Raw genomic sequence first — 14,752 nt, 5'->3', positions numbered from 1 at the left:
CCATCTGGTCCTGGGCTTTTTTATGTTGGGAGTTTTTAAATCACAGATTCAATTTCAGTACTTGTAATTGGTCTGTTCATATTTTCTATTTCTTCCTTGTTCAGTCTTGGGAGATTGCACCATTCTAAGAATTTGTCCATTTTTTCTAGGTTGTCCATTTTATTGGCATATAGCTCTTTATAGTAGTGTCTTATGGTCCTCTGTATTTCTGTGGTGTCGGTCGTAACTTCTCCTTTCTCATTTCTGATTTTACTGATTTGGGCCCTATCCCGTTTTTTCTTGATGAGTTTGGCTAAAGGTTTATCAATTTCGTTTGTCTTTTCAAAGAACCAGCTTTTAGTTTAATTTATCTTTTCTATTGTTTTCTTCATCTCTATTTAATTTATTTCTGCTCTGATATTTATGATTTCTTTCCTACTACTAACTTTAGGTTTTGTTTGTTCTCCTTTCTCTAGTTGTTTTAGGTGTAAGGTTAGGTTGTTTATTAGAGATTTTTCTTGTGGGATTAACAATATACATACTACTATATATAAAATAGATAACCAACAAGGACCTACTACTGTATACCATGGGGAACTATACTCAATAGTTCATAAAACCTGTAAGGAAAAAGAATCTGAAAAAGAACATGTATATGTATATGTGTATATATATATATATATATATATATATATATATATATATATATATATATAACTGAATCACTGCTGTATACCTGAAACTAACACAACATTGTAAATAAATTATACTTCAATAAAAATAAAAATAAATAAAAAATGATGACAATATATTTCAGTGTTTATTTTATTTTTTTGTTATATCAAAATTCTTTAATAAGATTTATAAAAATGAATATTTAAGAATAATTTTTTCACCTTGAATTGTTTTCCTTTTCCACTCCCAATGAAAATACAAAATTATCAGCACCCACACACATATACACCCAAAACTACAGTGACATTCTCTACACAGAACTACATTATAGTTTAAATTGCTGAAAAATCAAGACAGTTCTAAGTGGTTGCAGGGATGGGTTTTTCTTCCAAAAACAGCTGATACATAGGGAAGCAATTTACATAAAGTTCTGGTCAATGGTTGTCAAAAGTTTCTTAAAGGTTGCATTTCAACTAAAAGAGGATCCAAATTAAGGTTCTCCCTACCCTCACCTCCCTTTGCTAACACCCTTTCAAGGAGTATTTTCTTCCTGCTCCTAAGAGAAAAAAAATTTGAATTTTTAAAATATTCTGAAGTTTTCGTGCACAGTTGAAATTTGGGGCAAATGTGTCCAGACCAGCCAGCATTTCCTATAGACATCAACAAAAGCAGGCACTGGGGATTCTGTGCTTTGGGTACAAACCACGGTACAAGGATCCTGGCAGGAAACACATGCTGAGATTCCTTTACTCTTTCAGAATTTTCGGGGCTGGGGCTTTTGTACCTCAAAAGTTCCCCCAGGGTCCTGCTCAATTTCACAGTCTCAAGAATAAAGTCCCAACTTTTTATTTTCCTGATTCTGCACTTCAGCTTTATATAAACTAAGACAGCCCCACTGCTCTGGGCAGATCCACTCAGATCTCTTATAAGTGTGAGTCGTGGATTAAAACACACACATACACACACACACACACACACAAATCTCTACAGCTCACGATGAAATATAATGACTTACATAGACGTTGTTTTGCAGGAACATCATCAACTATTTTTAACTGATGATCACTTGAAGACTGTTAGTATCTCTGTACAGGTAAGTGCAGACAAGCACAGCTAACCTTGTAAAGGCATACACACATACATTTCTTTGTTTATAGAAGACAAAAGAAATTTATTTCTGATGATTCTGAAAAGGAGCAGATTTCACTACCTCAAAATATGTCTCTTTGGCATAAGGATTATTTTTCAGCTAAATGCAATCAAAGCCCAGCAGGAAAAGCTCTTTACCTTCCCCTCAACTGCCTAAATTTACATTGGAAAGGGGGCCTGTACCAAGGAGAGAGCTATTACCAGAGATACCAAGAAACTTATCTGCATAACAGGACACTCTGTTTTCCAAACGTCTACTCTCCCTTCCTGTGAATAGCCTTCCTTCCTTTTGTATACTCAGACCCCTCTCTTTTCCTTAGCTCAGGATGTTATTTATATATGTCTCAATTACCTGGCTGCCCTTTGAGTCTCATATTTTTATGGGGCTCCCGTATGTATGAACACTGTTTATTTTTCTCCCATTAATCTGTCTTCTATCAATTTAATTATTAGACCAGCCAAAGAACCTAGACAGGAGGAAGGAGAATTTTTCTGCCCCCACAATTCAAACTTAAGGATAAATTAAATGTCTCTGCATGTTTTATTGCAACATTACATTTTCTTTGGGGATTGTATTCCATCACTATTGTCACTGTCTCTGGCTAACAGATGTCCAAAGAATCCAATGTAGCCTCTACACAGTGTGCTAGTTCTATCTCCTTACACTTTAGCCAGGAAATGATGACCATTCAGGCTCCTGCCCAATTGAGTAACAGCATGATACCAATTTAGACTTCAGAAGGATATTTTTCTCATAAGCAGATGATGCCTAATTTTTTTACTCTCAATTACTCTTGCCCGCAAAGAACTATTTGTGTAAGAATGGAAAATTAAATGTAAAAGAGTCAAGTCAGTAAATGGAAATTTATTGCCCTATGGTTTTCAGCAAACTTCAAAGAAAAATAAAATTTCTTATATTAATACTATCTTCTAGTTATTCAATAATTTCTATAGACAGGTAAATGCCTCTACCTTATGCAACATAACAGTAATGTATAGTAGCAAAAAATTTCATTTAGGGCTTCCCTGGTGGCGCAGTGGTTGAGAGTCCACCTGCCGATGCAGGAGACACGGGTTCGTGCCCCGGTCCGGGAAGATCCCACATGCCGCGGAGCGGCTGGGCCCGTGAGCCATGGCCGCTGAGCCTGCGCGTCCGGAGCCTGTGCTCCGCAGCGGGAGAAGCCACAACAGTGACAGGCCCGCATACCAAAAAAAAAAAAAAAAAAAAAAAAAAAAAAAAAAAATTTCATTTAACCTTTTGCACTCTTTAAGAAGAGTTCACTTAAACTGAACCAATTCTGGATACAAGGGACAAAGAAGGTCAAAGTAGTCATTATTTACCTCCAAATGTATGTGCTTTGCCAATAGGTTAGAGTCCAGCCTGAGAACCTGGTGAGTCTCAGCAACAGATTCTAGTTGGAATGATAAGCCATTCTGGTAACAGTAAACCTCAAAGATTGTTTTGTGGCTTAGAAAACACAGAGGTCAAAGTATCTCAATCCAAGTGTGAGACTGTCCAAGGTCCTTAAAGGTACAATTGTCAATTTGAATTTTGATAACTGGAGAGGGAAAAATAAATGGAGAAAGAGTGACAGCTCAATGTGTCAGGAAGCAATGAAAAGGATCCCTTTGTTTTCCTGAGTTATTGGTAACCTTATCTAATGTATCAGTTCTCCACTAGTGTTTACTCTGTCCATTATGATATGAGGGGCACTCAACAGAAGGGGCAAGTTACTTCCATAGAAGATGGGAAGTGTATTCTGACTTCTTTCACTAGTCCTGGTTTTCCCCTATCCCTTTTCTCACTATCTGTAGGGAATTATGTGTGAATATGAGAAGTGGAGAAAAGAGAAGAAGTCTCCTTTTAGATTCTTATTGTTATTATTCATCTCGCATTCTAAAACCAATACTTCATCATGCTAGGCTTTATTTTATTTTATTATTTTTTAAACATTTTTATTGAAGTATAATTGCTTTACATTGTTGTGTTAGTTTCTGCTGTATAACAAAGTGAATCAGCTATACACATACTTATATCCCCATATCCTCTCCCTCTTGCATCTCCCTCCCACCCTCCCTACCCCACCCGTCTAGGTGGTCACAAAGCACTGAGATGATCTCCCTGTGCTATGCTCCTGCTTCCCACTAGCTAGCTATTTTACATTTGGTAGTGTATACATGTCAGTGCCACTCTCTCACTTCATCCCAGCTAACCCTTACCCCTCTCCATGTCCTCAAGTCCATTCTCTACCTCTGTGTCTTTATTCCTGTCTTGCCCCTAGGTCCTTCAGAACCACTTTTTTTGATTCCATATATATATATATATATGTGTGTGTGTGTGTTAGTATACTGTATTTATTTTTCTCTTTCTGACTTTCTTCACTCTGTACGACAGACTCTAGATCCATCCACCTCACTACAAATAACTCAGTTTAATGCATTTTTTTTTAACTGAAAGGAACTCAAAGAATTTAAACTCTGGTTTTCATGCTTTATAACTCAACAGTGATAACCAAAAAATATGCCCTCCTAAATCAGGTGGTTTTTCTAAAGTCTAATGCCAAATAAGCAATTGGGTTAGAGTCCAATGTCTCTGAAGAGGTATTAGTCTCTGCACTAGACTTGTGAAGTGCTGGGAAACATGAGAAGCAGATATAATAATGTATTATTTTGCTGAGAAAAAATAAAAAATTAGAATTATTTAGAGTATTCATTATTTCTGGATTGCAATGGTCATTAAATGATTATTTGAATAATTGTCATACAAAAGATGGCATAAATCAATAGTATTCTAGTGTAATTAAAAATGCATTTTGTTAGGAAAATCTAGACATACATAAGCTATTAAAAGATCTATACAAAAATATTGTCATCCCAGGCATGTATTAAAATGCAGCTTAGTGTTTAAGATAACTAATGCTTGAGTCAATCTGCTTCATTCAAATCTAATTCTCATACCTACTAGTTGTGTGAACTTCACTTCCTCATCTGTAGAATGAGGTTAATAATAGTACCTACCACATAGATTTACATGAGGATTAAAATAAGTTAAAATGTAAAGGATTTAGAGCAGCACCTGATATCTAATAAGCATCATGTAAAATATTGGCTATTATTATTATTACTTGTCTCCCTCACTAAATTCTAAATTTGATGAGGGCAAAAACTATGTCTATTTTGTTCCACAGTAAATTTTCAATAATAATTGGCATATACTAACTACTCTATAAATATATACTGAGTTAAAAAATAAGTGTTTAAGCAAGATTATAAGCTATTAACTCTTGCACAATATAGAAAGTTGTGGTGGAGAGTATCTCACCTGTTCTTTAAGACATGACACACAAATGATTTAAACACTAAAATGAGTGTGGTTGAAAATTTGGGACAGTAAAATGTTGCATTTCTCAACCTTTTTACTTTCTATTAGAAATGCTGGAGAAAGTTGCAGAATTTTACTATTTGTGGAAATTTAAAAATGTATGTGAAAGGTATTATAAACTGCAACACTTGTACAAAAGGTAGTAGGGTATTTTTTTGTTTTTTTGTTTGTTTAAAGGAACTTTATTCATAATTGCTAAACCTTGGAAGTAACCGAGGTGTCCTTCAGTAGGTGAATGAAGAAATACATTGTGGTACCTCCAGACAATGGAATATTACTCAGCACTAAAAAGAAATACACTATCAAGCCATGAAAAGACATGGAGGAAACTTAAAAGCATGTTACCAATGCATTTTTAAAGCATTTCTTCCCACAGTGATCAATATGGGTATCAATAAGTTAGGGTTTTTTAATATTGTTTTTCTGGAACACTGCAAATCTAAATAATAATAAAATTTAAAACACTGTGCATTTTTAATACTTTGCCTTAACTTATCCACAGATGTTTATATAAAATATGTCAACTATAAATTGACATTATATAATTGACAATTATGCCTATAATAAAATATTGATAGTCAAATATCATGTTCATTTCAACAGAAAAATATTGGGACAGGAGTTAAAAGTGGGATATGCTATTCCACCTAACTTGAAAGTGTTCAAAATTTCTATTTCTTTTGTTCTAAATGTTAGGTAGTAAAAAAAAAAAAAAAAAAAAAAAACAGAAAAATTACCAGGGATTCTCAACTCCGTGCATCAGATTCATATGATGTCTTAACTGGACATACTTTTTTCCACAAGAGACCGAAATCTCGTGATTTTGAAAAACAGAACGTACAGAGTTGAAGAGAATCTGGAATACATATAAACCTAACAGCTTCTCATTCACACACCCAACCTTATTTCCAGATAGGAATGCAGCAACCTTGAGATTATTCTTTTTTTTTTTTTGGAGTACACGGGCCTCTCACTCTTGTGGCCACTCCTATTGCGGAGCACAGGCTCCGGAGGCGCAGGCTCAGTGGCCATGGCTCACGAGCCCAGCCGCTCCGCGGCATGTGGGATCCTCCCAGACCGAGGCACGAACCCGTGTCCCCTGTATCGGCAGGCGGACTCTCAACCACTGCGCCACCAGGGAAGCCCCTGAGATTATTATTTTTGCTCCAACAGGAGCTACTTAAAATGGTTGGGCCTGAGTTGAGCTGTCTCAGCCTTTTTTTTTTTTTTTTTTTTTTTTTTTAATTTATTTTATTTTTGGCTGCGCTGGGTCTTTGTTGCTGCACGTGGGCTCTCTCTAGTTGGGGAGAGTCGGGGGCTACTCTTTGTTGTGGTGCGCGTGCTTCTCATCGTGGCTGCTTCTCTTATTGCGGAGCACGGGCACTAGGCACGCTGGGCTTCAGTAGTTGTGGCACGTGGGCTCAATAGTTGTGGCACACATGCTTAGTTGCTCCGCGGCATGTGGGATCTTCCCGGACGAGGGCTCCAACCCGCGTCCCCTATATTAGCAGGCAGATTCTTAACCACTGTGCCACCAGGTAAGTCCTGTCTCAGCCTTTTTATTCTCCATGTTGTTGGCACCAAAATTTAATCCCTTGCTTTCATCAGCTTGCTCCTTCAGGCTCCAGTGTTACCAGCATTATTTCCATCACTCTGGTTCCAGTTTGCTTGCCTTGATAGAAATGAGCTCTTTTGGGCCCAGGGTTCACTACAGCTGCAGCTCCTTAGAGAAGTAAGTCTCTGGATCATTCATCAAAACTCTCCTCAGCCTTTTTCATTCTGATCCCATCACCAAGCCTCACTGTCTGCTCTTTCTGCGTTTTGCCCCTTGTCCTCACAGGTCTGATCAATATTGGGAAAGGCAACCAGAAGATAAAGCAGTGAGTTCCTTGAGCAGCCTGAGGGCAATATGCAGCAGTGCAGTTATGGAGCTGAGTTTTAATCTAGTCTTATTTAGAGGAGTAGTCCAAAGATTAACGTATCTACTTAACAGTGTTACTAGGGCCAACCTGGTAACCAGTATTCTGAGGCTACGAATTTTAACAAGTTTAGTCACCTTTCCATTCTCCCTCCGTTTTTCACTCACAGTATTTTTCAGACACTTAAAGTTCTGCCTGGGGTAAGGCACCGAAGCTGCCAACAAAGATGGATGTAATGAAATCTCTGGCACAGAAACATGTCCATCTATCTTACTCCCAGTGACGTGATACAACATTCTGAATGGCCTAATCCTAAAGTCTTGAATATTTATGATGCTCAGATTCCCTGGTTCTTCCTTATTCACCCTGACTGCAAAGAGCTAATGTGGATTTCAATAAAGTGAGAAAAATACACAATGAAAGAACTGAGTTTAAATTTGCTGGGCTCTTTTCAACCCCAGGAGCTTTAGGGAAATCTTAAAACACGATTATAAGGAGAATGTAATTTGTTTTGCTCTAAGTTAAGAAGAGCTTCTTCCTCTGCCATTGGCATGCATCAGGAACAATTTCACAGAATATCAGCCTTCATATTTGGGTCCTGTTCAAACTTCAAGGTGGTCCCTTAGTTCAAAGAGCAAGTAGTGGGAAAGCAAGGAAATTCAACATAATGTACAGGGGATTTTGGCTCTTTCCACAAAGGCAAGTGATAATTTATCTCATAAGGCCACCATGTCCCTAAAACTGAAGATCAATTTTTCCTTCCCCAAAAAATGAGTATGTATGGGTCCGAAGGACTAAAAATATTCTTTCTTAACTTTAAAGCTAGATGTCAGAAAGTGACATTATTAAATGTAATTTCTTGTTAAGAGACTATTATTGTCTCCTAAAATTACATATTTCAAAGAACATAAATGTTGTAATGATTATTCTTATATACAGACTTATTGTAGACTAAGGTTTAAGTAAGAATAAACTGTAAAAAGAGATAAGTATATCCATTATGTTGCACTTAGAAATGTTAGTACAAAAAATTAAAAAGCTGTATCCCCAGTAAAAATTATACTTTTATGAATGTTTACATAATCTGAAAAGTCCACACCACATGAATGTTAATATAGAACTATGAAAGAAAAATCATATTAAGTTTGTGAGAAACCAGTATCCTTTTTTGGAAAAAGAAATATGCTAAGCTGCCTATGCTGAATAGACATATGTGTGTATATATATATATATATATATATATATATATGTATATATATATATATATATATATATATTTTTTTTTTTTTTGCGGTATGCAGGCCTCTCACTGTTGTAGCCTCTCCCATTGTGGAGCACAGGCTCCGGACGCGCAGGCTCAGTGGACATGGCTCACAGGCCTAGCTGCTCCACGGCATGTGGGATCTTCCCGGACCGGGGCACGAACCCGTGTCCCCTGCATCGGCAGGCGAACTCTCAACCGCTGTGCAACCAGGGAAGCCCTAGACATATATTTTTAACATCGTTTTAAAATACACTGTTTATTTAGCTCCTCTGCCAATTTTTTAATTTGGTTGCTTGTTTTTTGTTGTTTCTGCTTTGTTTTGTTTATTTTATTTTATTTTTTAGATTCCAATAGATACAGAGAACAAACTGGTGATTGCTGGGGGGGGGTGTGGGGAGAGGGCCAGATGAAATAGATGAAAGGGATTAAGAAGTATAAACTTCTAGCCATAAAACAGAAAATCACAGGAATGTAATCTACACATAGGGAATATAGTCCATAATTTTGTAGCAACTTTGTATAGTGATGGATGGTAATTGGTTTTACTGCAGTGAGCATTTCATAATGCATAAACATACTGAATCACTATTTTGTACACCTGAAACTAATATAATATTGTATGTTAATTATAACTCAATAAAAATTGTATAATGTAATAATGTAGGATAAAATGATATTGCTTTATGTTTCAGTTGTAATTCTTGCTTTAGGTATATTTCATCTAAACTTTGGTGCTGCCGCTCACTTAATTTATGGAAAATGTTTGCCATGTTAACTAATGGGCAAAGCCAGCCTTTGTTTTCAAATTTCTTATGTAAATCAAACTTACCCCTTTTCAAAAAAATATAATTTTGCTCTTCAGTTCAAAAAAATTTTTAGTGTGTATTTTGAGGAAATTATTATGAAAGTAATAAATTTTGCAACATATTTAAATTATTTGGATTTAATATAATACATTTATTTTACAATAAGTTATAAAACAAGACAAACCAATATTCTGCTGCACACTATTTTACTTGAACTAATGTCAGGTACCATATAAGTAAAATTTTTAGTTGTTTATGGAGCTAGGAGTATTTTTAAAAGTTTGATATTCCTGAAATATACATGTTAGGGGGATACCAAATTTTGAGGTTTTACTTTTGGGAATAATTTTTAAAGTTGCAAATATAAAAGAAATAACTCTAATAATTTTGTTAGATATCATGATAAAAATTTATAATTTATAGGCAAAGTAGAATATATATTAAATCTATACATTTACATATATATGTTTATTGAGCAGCCAGCTAGCATATAGTGGGTTGTTTTTTGTTAGTAGGAGGTAGAAAATACATATAATAAAAAACATATAATGAATAAATGGTACATAATATATTATGTATATATATACATAAACACATCTCTCTCTATATATATATATATACATACACATAGTGAACTAGTTCTGCAAATAGTATATAATTTAATTTTTTGTCAATAGGAGGTACAAAATATTAAACATTTTATATTAAATGATGTATGATAAGGTTTGATATCAGTTAGATTATGTATTTCATAATATAATTAATTACATAAGGTAAGTTTTAAATTTCTTTTTGAACAATACAGAATTAGTCTGAAATGAATCACAGAAATGTGACATCCATGGGTTTATTCAATGCATCTTTAACAGTCTGGTTGCCTTAGAAATATCCCAGTTATATTTAAAAGAATTAGTGTCACTAACCTACACTGCTTTGATTGTTTCAAAGTAGTTTCAAACCAGTGACACTTCCTAGGAACAAATATTGAGAATAACTGAAAAGAACTGCTTACATTTAAATTTTTAAAAGCCTTTTTTTTTTTTTTTTTCAATACGCGGGCCTCTCACTGTTGTGGCCTCTCGTGTTGCGGAGCACAGGCTCTGGACGCGCAGGCTCAGCAGCCATGGCTCACGGGCCCAGTGGCATGTGGGATCTTCCCAGACCGGGGCACGAACCCATGTCCCCTGCATCGGCAGGCGGACTCTCAACCACTACGCCACCAGGGAAGCCCTAAAAGCCATTTTTAGTTTTCAGTATTTCCTATGGATGTTCTTTCTGTTTTGCTCTCAAGGGAGTCTCCCTCAAGAGCAATGCACTCTTTCACATTATTCAGCTAAATAAAAGGCAAAATCATTAAATGAAACTTGCCATTGTTCCCATCTCCCCACTCTACCTTATCTCTGACTTCAGAACATCCCATCATGACACAGAACACCTGAGTATCAGCACCATGCCTCTCCTTTAGCAGATATATGCAAGATAGGACAGGAAGGCTTATTGGTCTCTTTGGTTGGCATTCTAGCAATTTGAAGATGTGTGAAAGACACTTCTTTATCTCATAACATAGAAGAATTACTATGATAACCTTGGATATGTTCTCAGGCAGATCAATTTTAGGAAAGCATACAAATGTAATTTGATTCCTTTGATGCTATCCTCACTCGTTTATCCCTTGGAAAGTGTGGTGTTAACATGTCCATGATAGGTACCCTGGTGTGAAGAAAGCTACTCAACAGGCTGATTCTAGGTAAACAAAGCACACCCACCCTACATAGCAAAGAATTGTTCCAGAATCTATAATTTACAATGGTATTGGTTTTCATAGTTATGTTTTAAATAATTATACAATAAAAATGTAACATTTTATAATGATTCAGCGCCTTCAGCCTGCATCACGGAGTATTTGAAATAGAATTTAATATTTAAAAATTTTGACAAGTTGGTAAGTAAATATGCATGAAGAATGTAAAGACACTAGGTACTACACTTAATACCCTAAAGCTATATTTATATATAACAACATAAGCCACAGAAGAGCAGATTCAAAAATTTCATCCATATTAATAATCTGTTTAATAATCAACTGGGCAACCCTGAGATTATTTGACTGTACTGTTATTCCATATCAAATTAAAACTGCAAACTCCACCCATAAATAACAAGGTAGCTGAATTTTTATTTTGGTAAAAATAGCAATAACTGGACAAATGAAACCAACATTTTAAGCACATTTAAATAAAATGCTTCATATAGATACAGGACAGTCAAATAAACAATGTCACAGCCTGATAATTAGGTAATATAAAATGGTTAAATATCATTGAATGTGTCTGAATGGGAAAGAGTACTAATGAAGAGACTAATAAAGACTCATTTAGACAGGTGAAAATCAAATATTTTAAGAGGATATAATTCTAGATTATCAAAAATAACCTAAAAAACTTCTTAAACCACAATTTTAAAATATAGAATTTATAAAATAATTCATCATAAGATAGAGATAAGCTCATGGAATCTCTTCCCTAATAATAACATTAAAAATGTACTTTTAAAAGCAGAATATGTATTAAAAATGCTTTGTAAAATATCACATACTGATTTAAAATTCATTGTTTCTATGACTCTACAAAAGAAAAGGTTTTAAATAAAAAATAATTGTAATTAAATATATTTCTTTTGTAACTAAAGTTTATTACAGCCTCTGTACCCAAGGTAGGATGTATAAGATGATGCTTTAAATGTCCATTTTCTCATGTAACTCTGTAAATAATAATATTAAGAAAATATATTCAGGTGATTTTAGTCAATTCTCCTTTAAGACATTAGTGTACATGGTTTTAAATGTATATATCCCTTAGACTGCTTTAACTAATGATCATTACTGACATTTTTTAAAAGTATCTTAAACAACTATTTAATAGTTTTTCTGTTGATTTCATAAAGCAATACAATAATTTAAAAACAATAATTAAACAGTTTTGCATGCATTTGCAACTTATGCTAATCATTTCATAAAACTTAATTTTAAAATAATCCCACCAGGAAATTCAAATAAAAAGCAATGAACAGATTCTATATTAAATACTAGATATTGAATTATGGAGAATATGATCTTATATGATATTCTTGTAGAATTTAATTTATAAATAAGAAAATACTTGTTTTTCACTCTTCCATATCCAAATGGAATATATATATATACAAGCTGTAATTTCCAGACCATGACTGGTAACTCATTAGCTTAAACTTTGACTATGTTCTGGGCAGTATCCATTGGAGAACAGCTATAAAAAGACTCTGCTTTTTACCTCAAGAAGTTTATAAACTAATTTAGATTCTCTATACCTGGATTTGATGACTTAAGAATGTCTTGAGTTCCTGGGTTCCCATCATGGATTTGTGAGTAGGACAACCCATCCTTTCTGCTCTCAATAGCTTCATAAATATTTTCATTTCTGAATGGCAGTCCCACACTTGAGTTTCACTACTTTACCTTTTACTGGGTTAGTTACAGATTCAAATTTTCCAAATTAACATACACTAAGTAGATTTTATCGCAAACAGTGAGGTTATCATCATCTATCAGGCAAGGCCGAAGCTCCAAATTTGGATCCTACTGTGTGCATTCACAATAGGTCTAGGGAGATAGCAACAGAGGCCAGCAAGTTCTCCTCTGTAATAAATACTCCCAAGAGCTATTGCCCAACGTGTGCATCAATAACTAACTGTATTGTCTGGCTTTTATGTTTCTATCTCATACCAAATATATCTCAGGATGGTATCCTTTGCTCCCTATTATTCCTTCTAGACATAATTCCTACCCCTTCCTGTAAAAATCTCTGGGGCTTTTGCCCTACAGTTATAACCCCTTTTTCCCAGTCGTATTGCTCCCATCTTTTGGATTTAAGATCATTCCATTCAGTGACTGACGACGTTGTTTATTCCTTCAAGGAATCCCTGTAAACCACAGCCAAGCACACCCAGATGACTCTGCTGCTTTGGGATGACACATAATACATAATGACTGCATATGCCTGTGCCTTCAAGATTATTATCCTCCACACTATCTCAGCTACCCTCTCCAATGGATATCACCTAAAATAGAAAAATAATACTGACAATAACATAAGAAAAATAATAAAAATTTAAAATCGATATATCTGGCCACAGTGAGAATAATAAAGATCATGGGCATCCTCATCTTCTGGGTCATTTAGAAAACTATAGAATTTACCCCTCATTCTTGCAATTCAAATTCACATTGATCAGTGTGTAGATTGATTTGCACATCTACTGAAGAAGGCATTAATTAAATAATCAACTTAAAAATGATGGGATTAGCTTCATTGGAAAGAATCGAGTATTTCTTTTCCTAACTATAAATCTTAATCTAACCATTAAATAAAAACTCTACATTAAAAATAAATTGTCTGTAACAAAGTAAAATCTATTTAAATTATGGTGAAAATCAACATTACCATAAAAGAAAAATACTTTTTTTTCAAAGGTCAACACAACTAACCTTTTTTTTTCAAGGGAGGCTCCTCTATTTCTCCTAAACCAAGGCAAAAACAGTAAATTAGAAAAACTTTCAGCAGAGCATAATATTGCCTCTCTATTTTCCCATTTTCTTTCATTCATTTTAAAAAAACCATCTATTAGTTTTGATAATAGTAGTTCATATATTACTTTGCCTTCCAAATTCCAATTTTTAAATATACACTTTGCCTATGTACATTTATTTGAGATAGTTTCACTTTTATGAGTTCAATAAAATTGTGGCAGTGATCCAAGTTATACATTATAGTTCGTATATCATGTTCATTTCAGTCCTCTATTGTTCATCTCGACCTCTCACAGGAGCCAAGAAATACAAATTCAGACAAAGTCATAGAAAGGACTAAAATAATAAGAGCTTTCCTGGTAGCCAAGGCTGAATATGTAATTTCTGATGAGTAAGGCTGATCTTAAAAATGCCATCTAAAAAGCAGAATTACAATGCTTTGTTCTTTTCACGTCCACTCAATAGCAGTTTACATGTGGTTTAAGTTGTTACATGTGGTTTAAGTTGTTATTTCCTTTTGATCATCAATACATTCTAGAGAGTAAATAGTTTAGTTGCATAATTGTTGTGACATTTAGAATGTGTCTCCGTTCTACACCTCCATTTGATTCAATTAATTAACTTTCATTGTGGTTTTAGTAGGACTGCTTTCTCTATTTGACTGTAAATATGAATTATATGTATAACATATTTATACGTATATTTAGTTTTCAAACTTGGGAAATAGCAGCCATTTTTTGTTCCTGAAGAAGCATATAAATGTGAGTTTCTATTGTGGTTCTGTAGGATTGTATAATAAGTCCCTCTCTACTATAATGCTACTCTAATGTAGCATTTAATTTTGACATCTTTGCCATAATGGCAGATAAGCTATAAGATGAAAGCCATATAGAGACCAATTTACTGAGTTTGGCAGCCTGTTGATAGGCTATTTGCACTCTGAAGTGTATTCATTTTGGTTTAGCCTGACCCAAGTGCTCATTTGTGCTTAAACTTAAGCAAACTATTGTAATG

General features: G+C 34.6%; 1 protein-coding gene across 1 annotated transcript in view; it reads right to left on the bottom strand.

The window, feature by feature from the left end:
• TRDN (triadin) overlaps positions 1-14,752 on the bottom strand; it is a gene marked incomplete at both ends in the record, with an annotated part of 300,072 nt that overhangs the window by 261,545 nt on the left and 23,775 nt on the right. Inside the window, 1 exon segment of the mRNA XM_082633775.1 lies at positions 13,697-13,729. Within this exon segment, the coding sequence (XP_082489901.1) occupies positions 13,697-13,729 (33 nt within the window).

This window comes from Mesoplodon mirus (assembly GCF_964341445.2).
Source record: "Mesoplodon mirus genome assembly, chromosome: 10".
In the NCBI taxonomy this organism is placed as follows: Eukaryota; Metazoa; Chordata; class Mammalia; order Artiodactyla; family Ziphiidae; genus Mesoplodon; species Mesoplodon mirus.
This window is presented reverse-complemented; position numbering and strand designations above follow the sequence as displayed.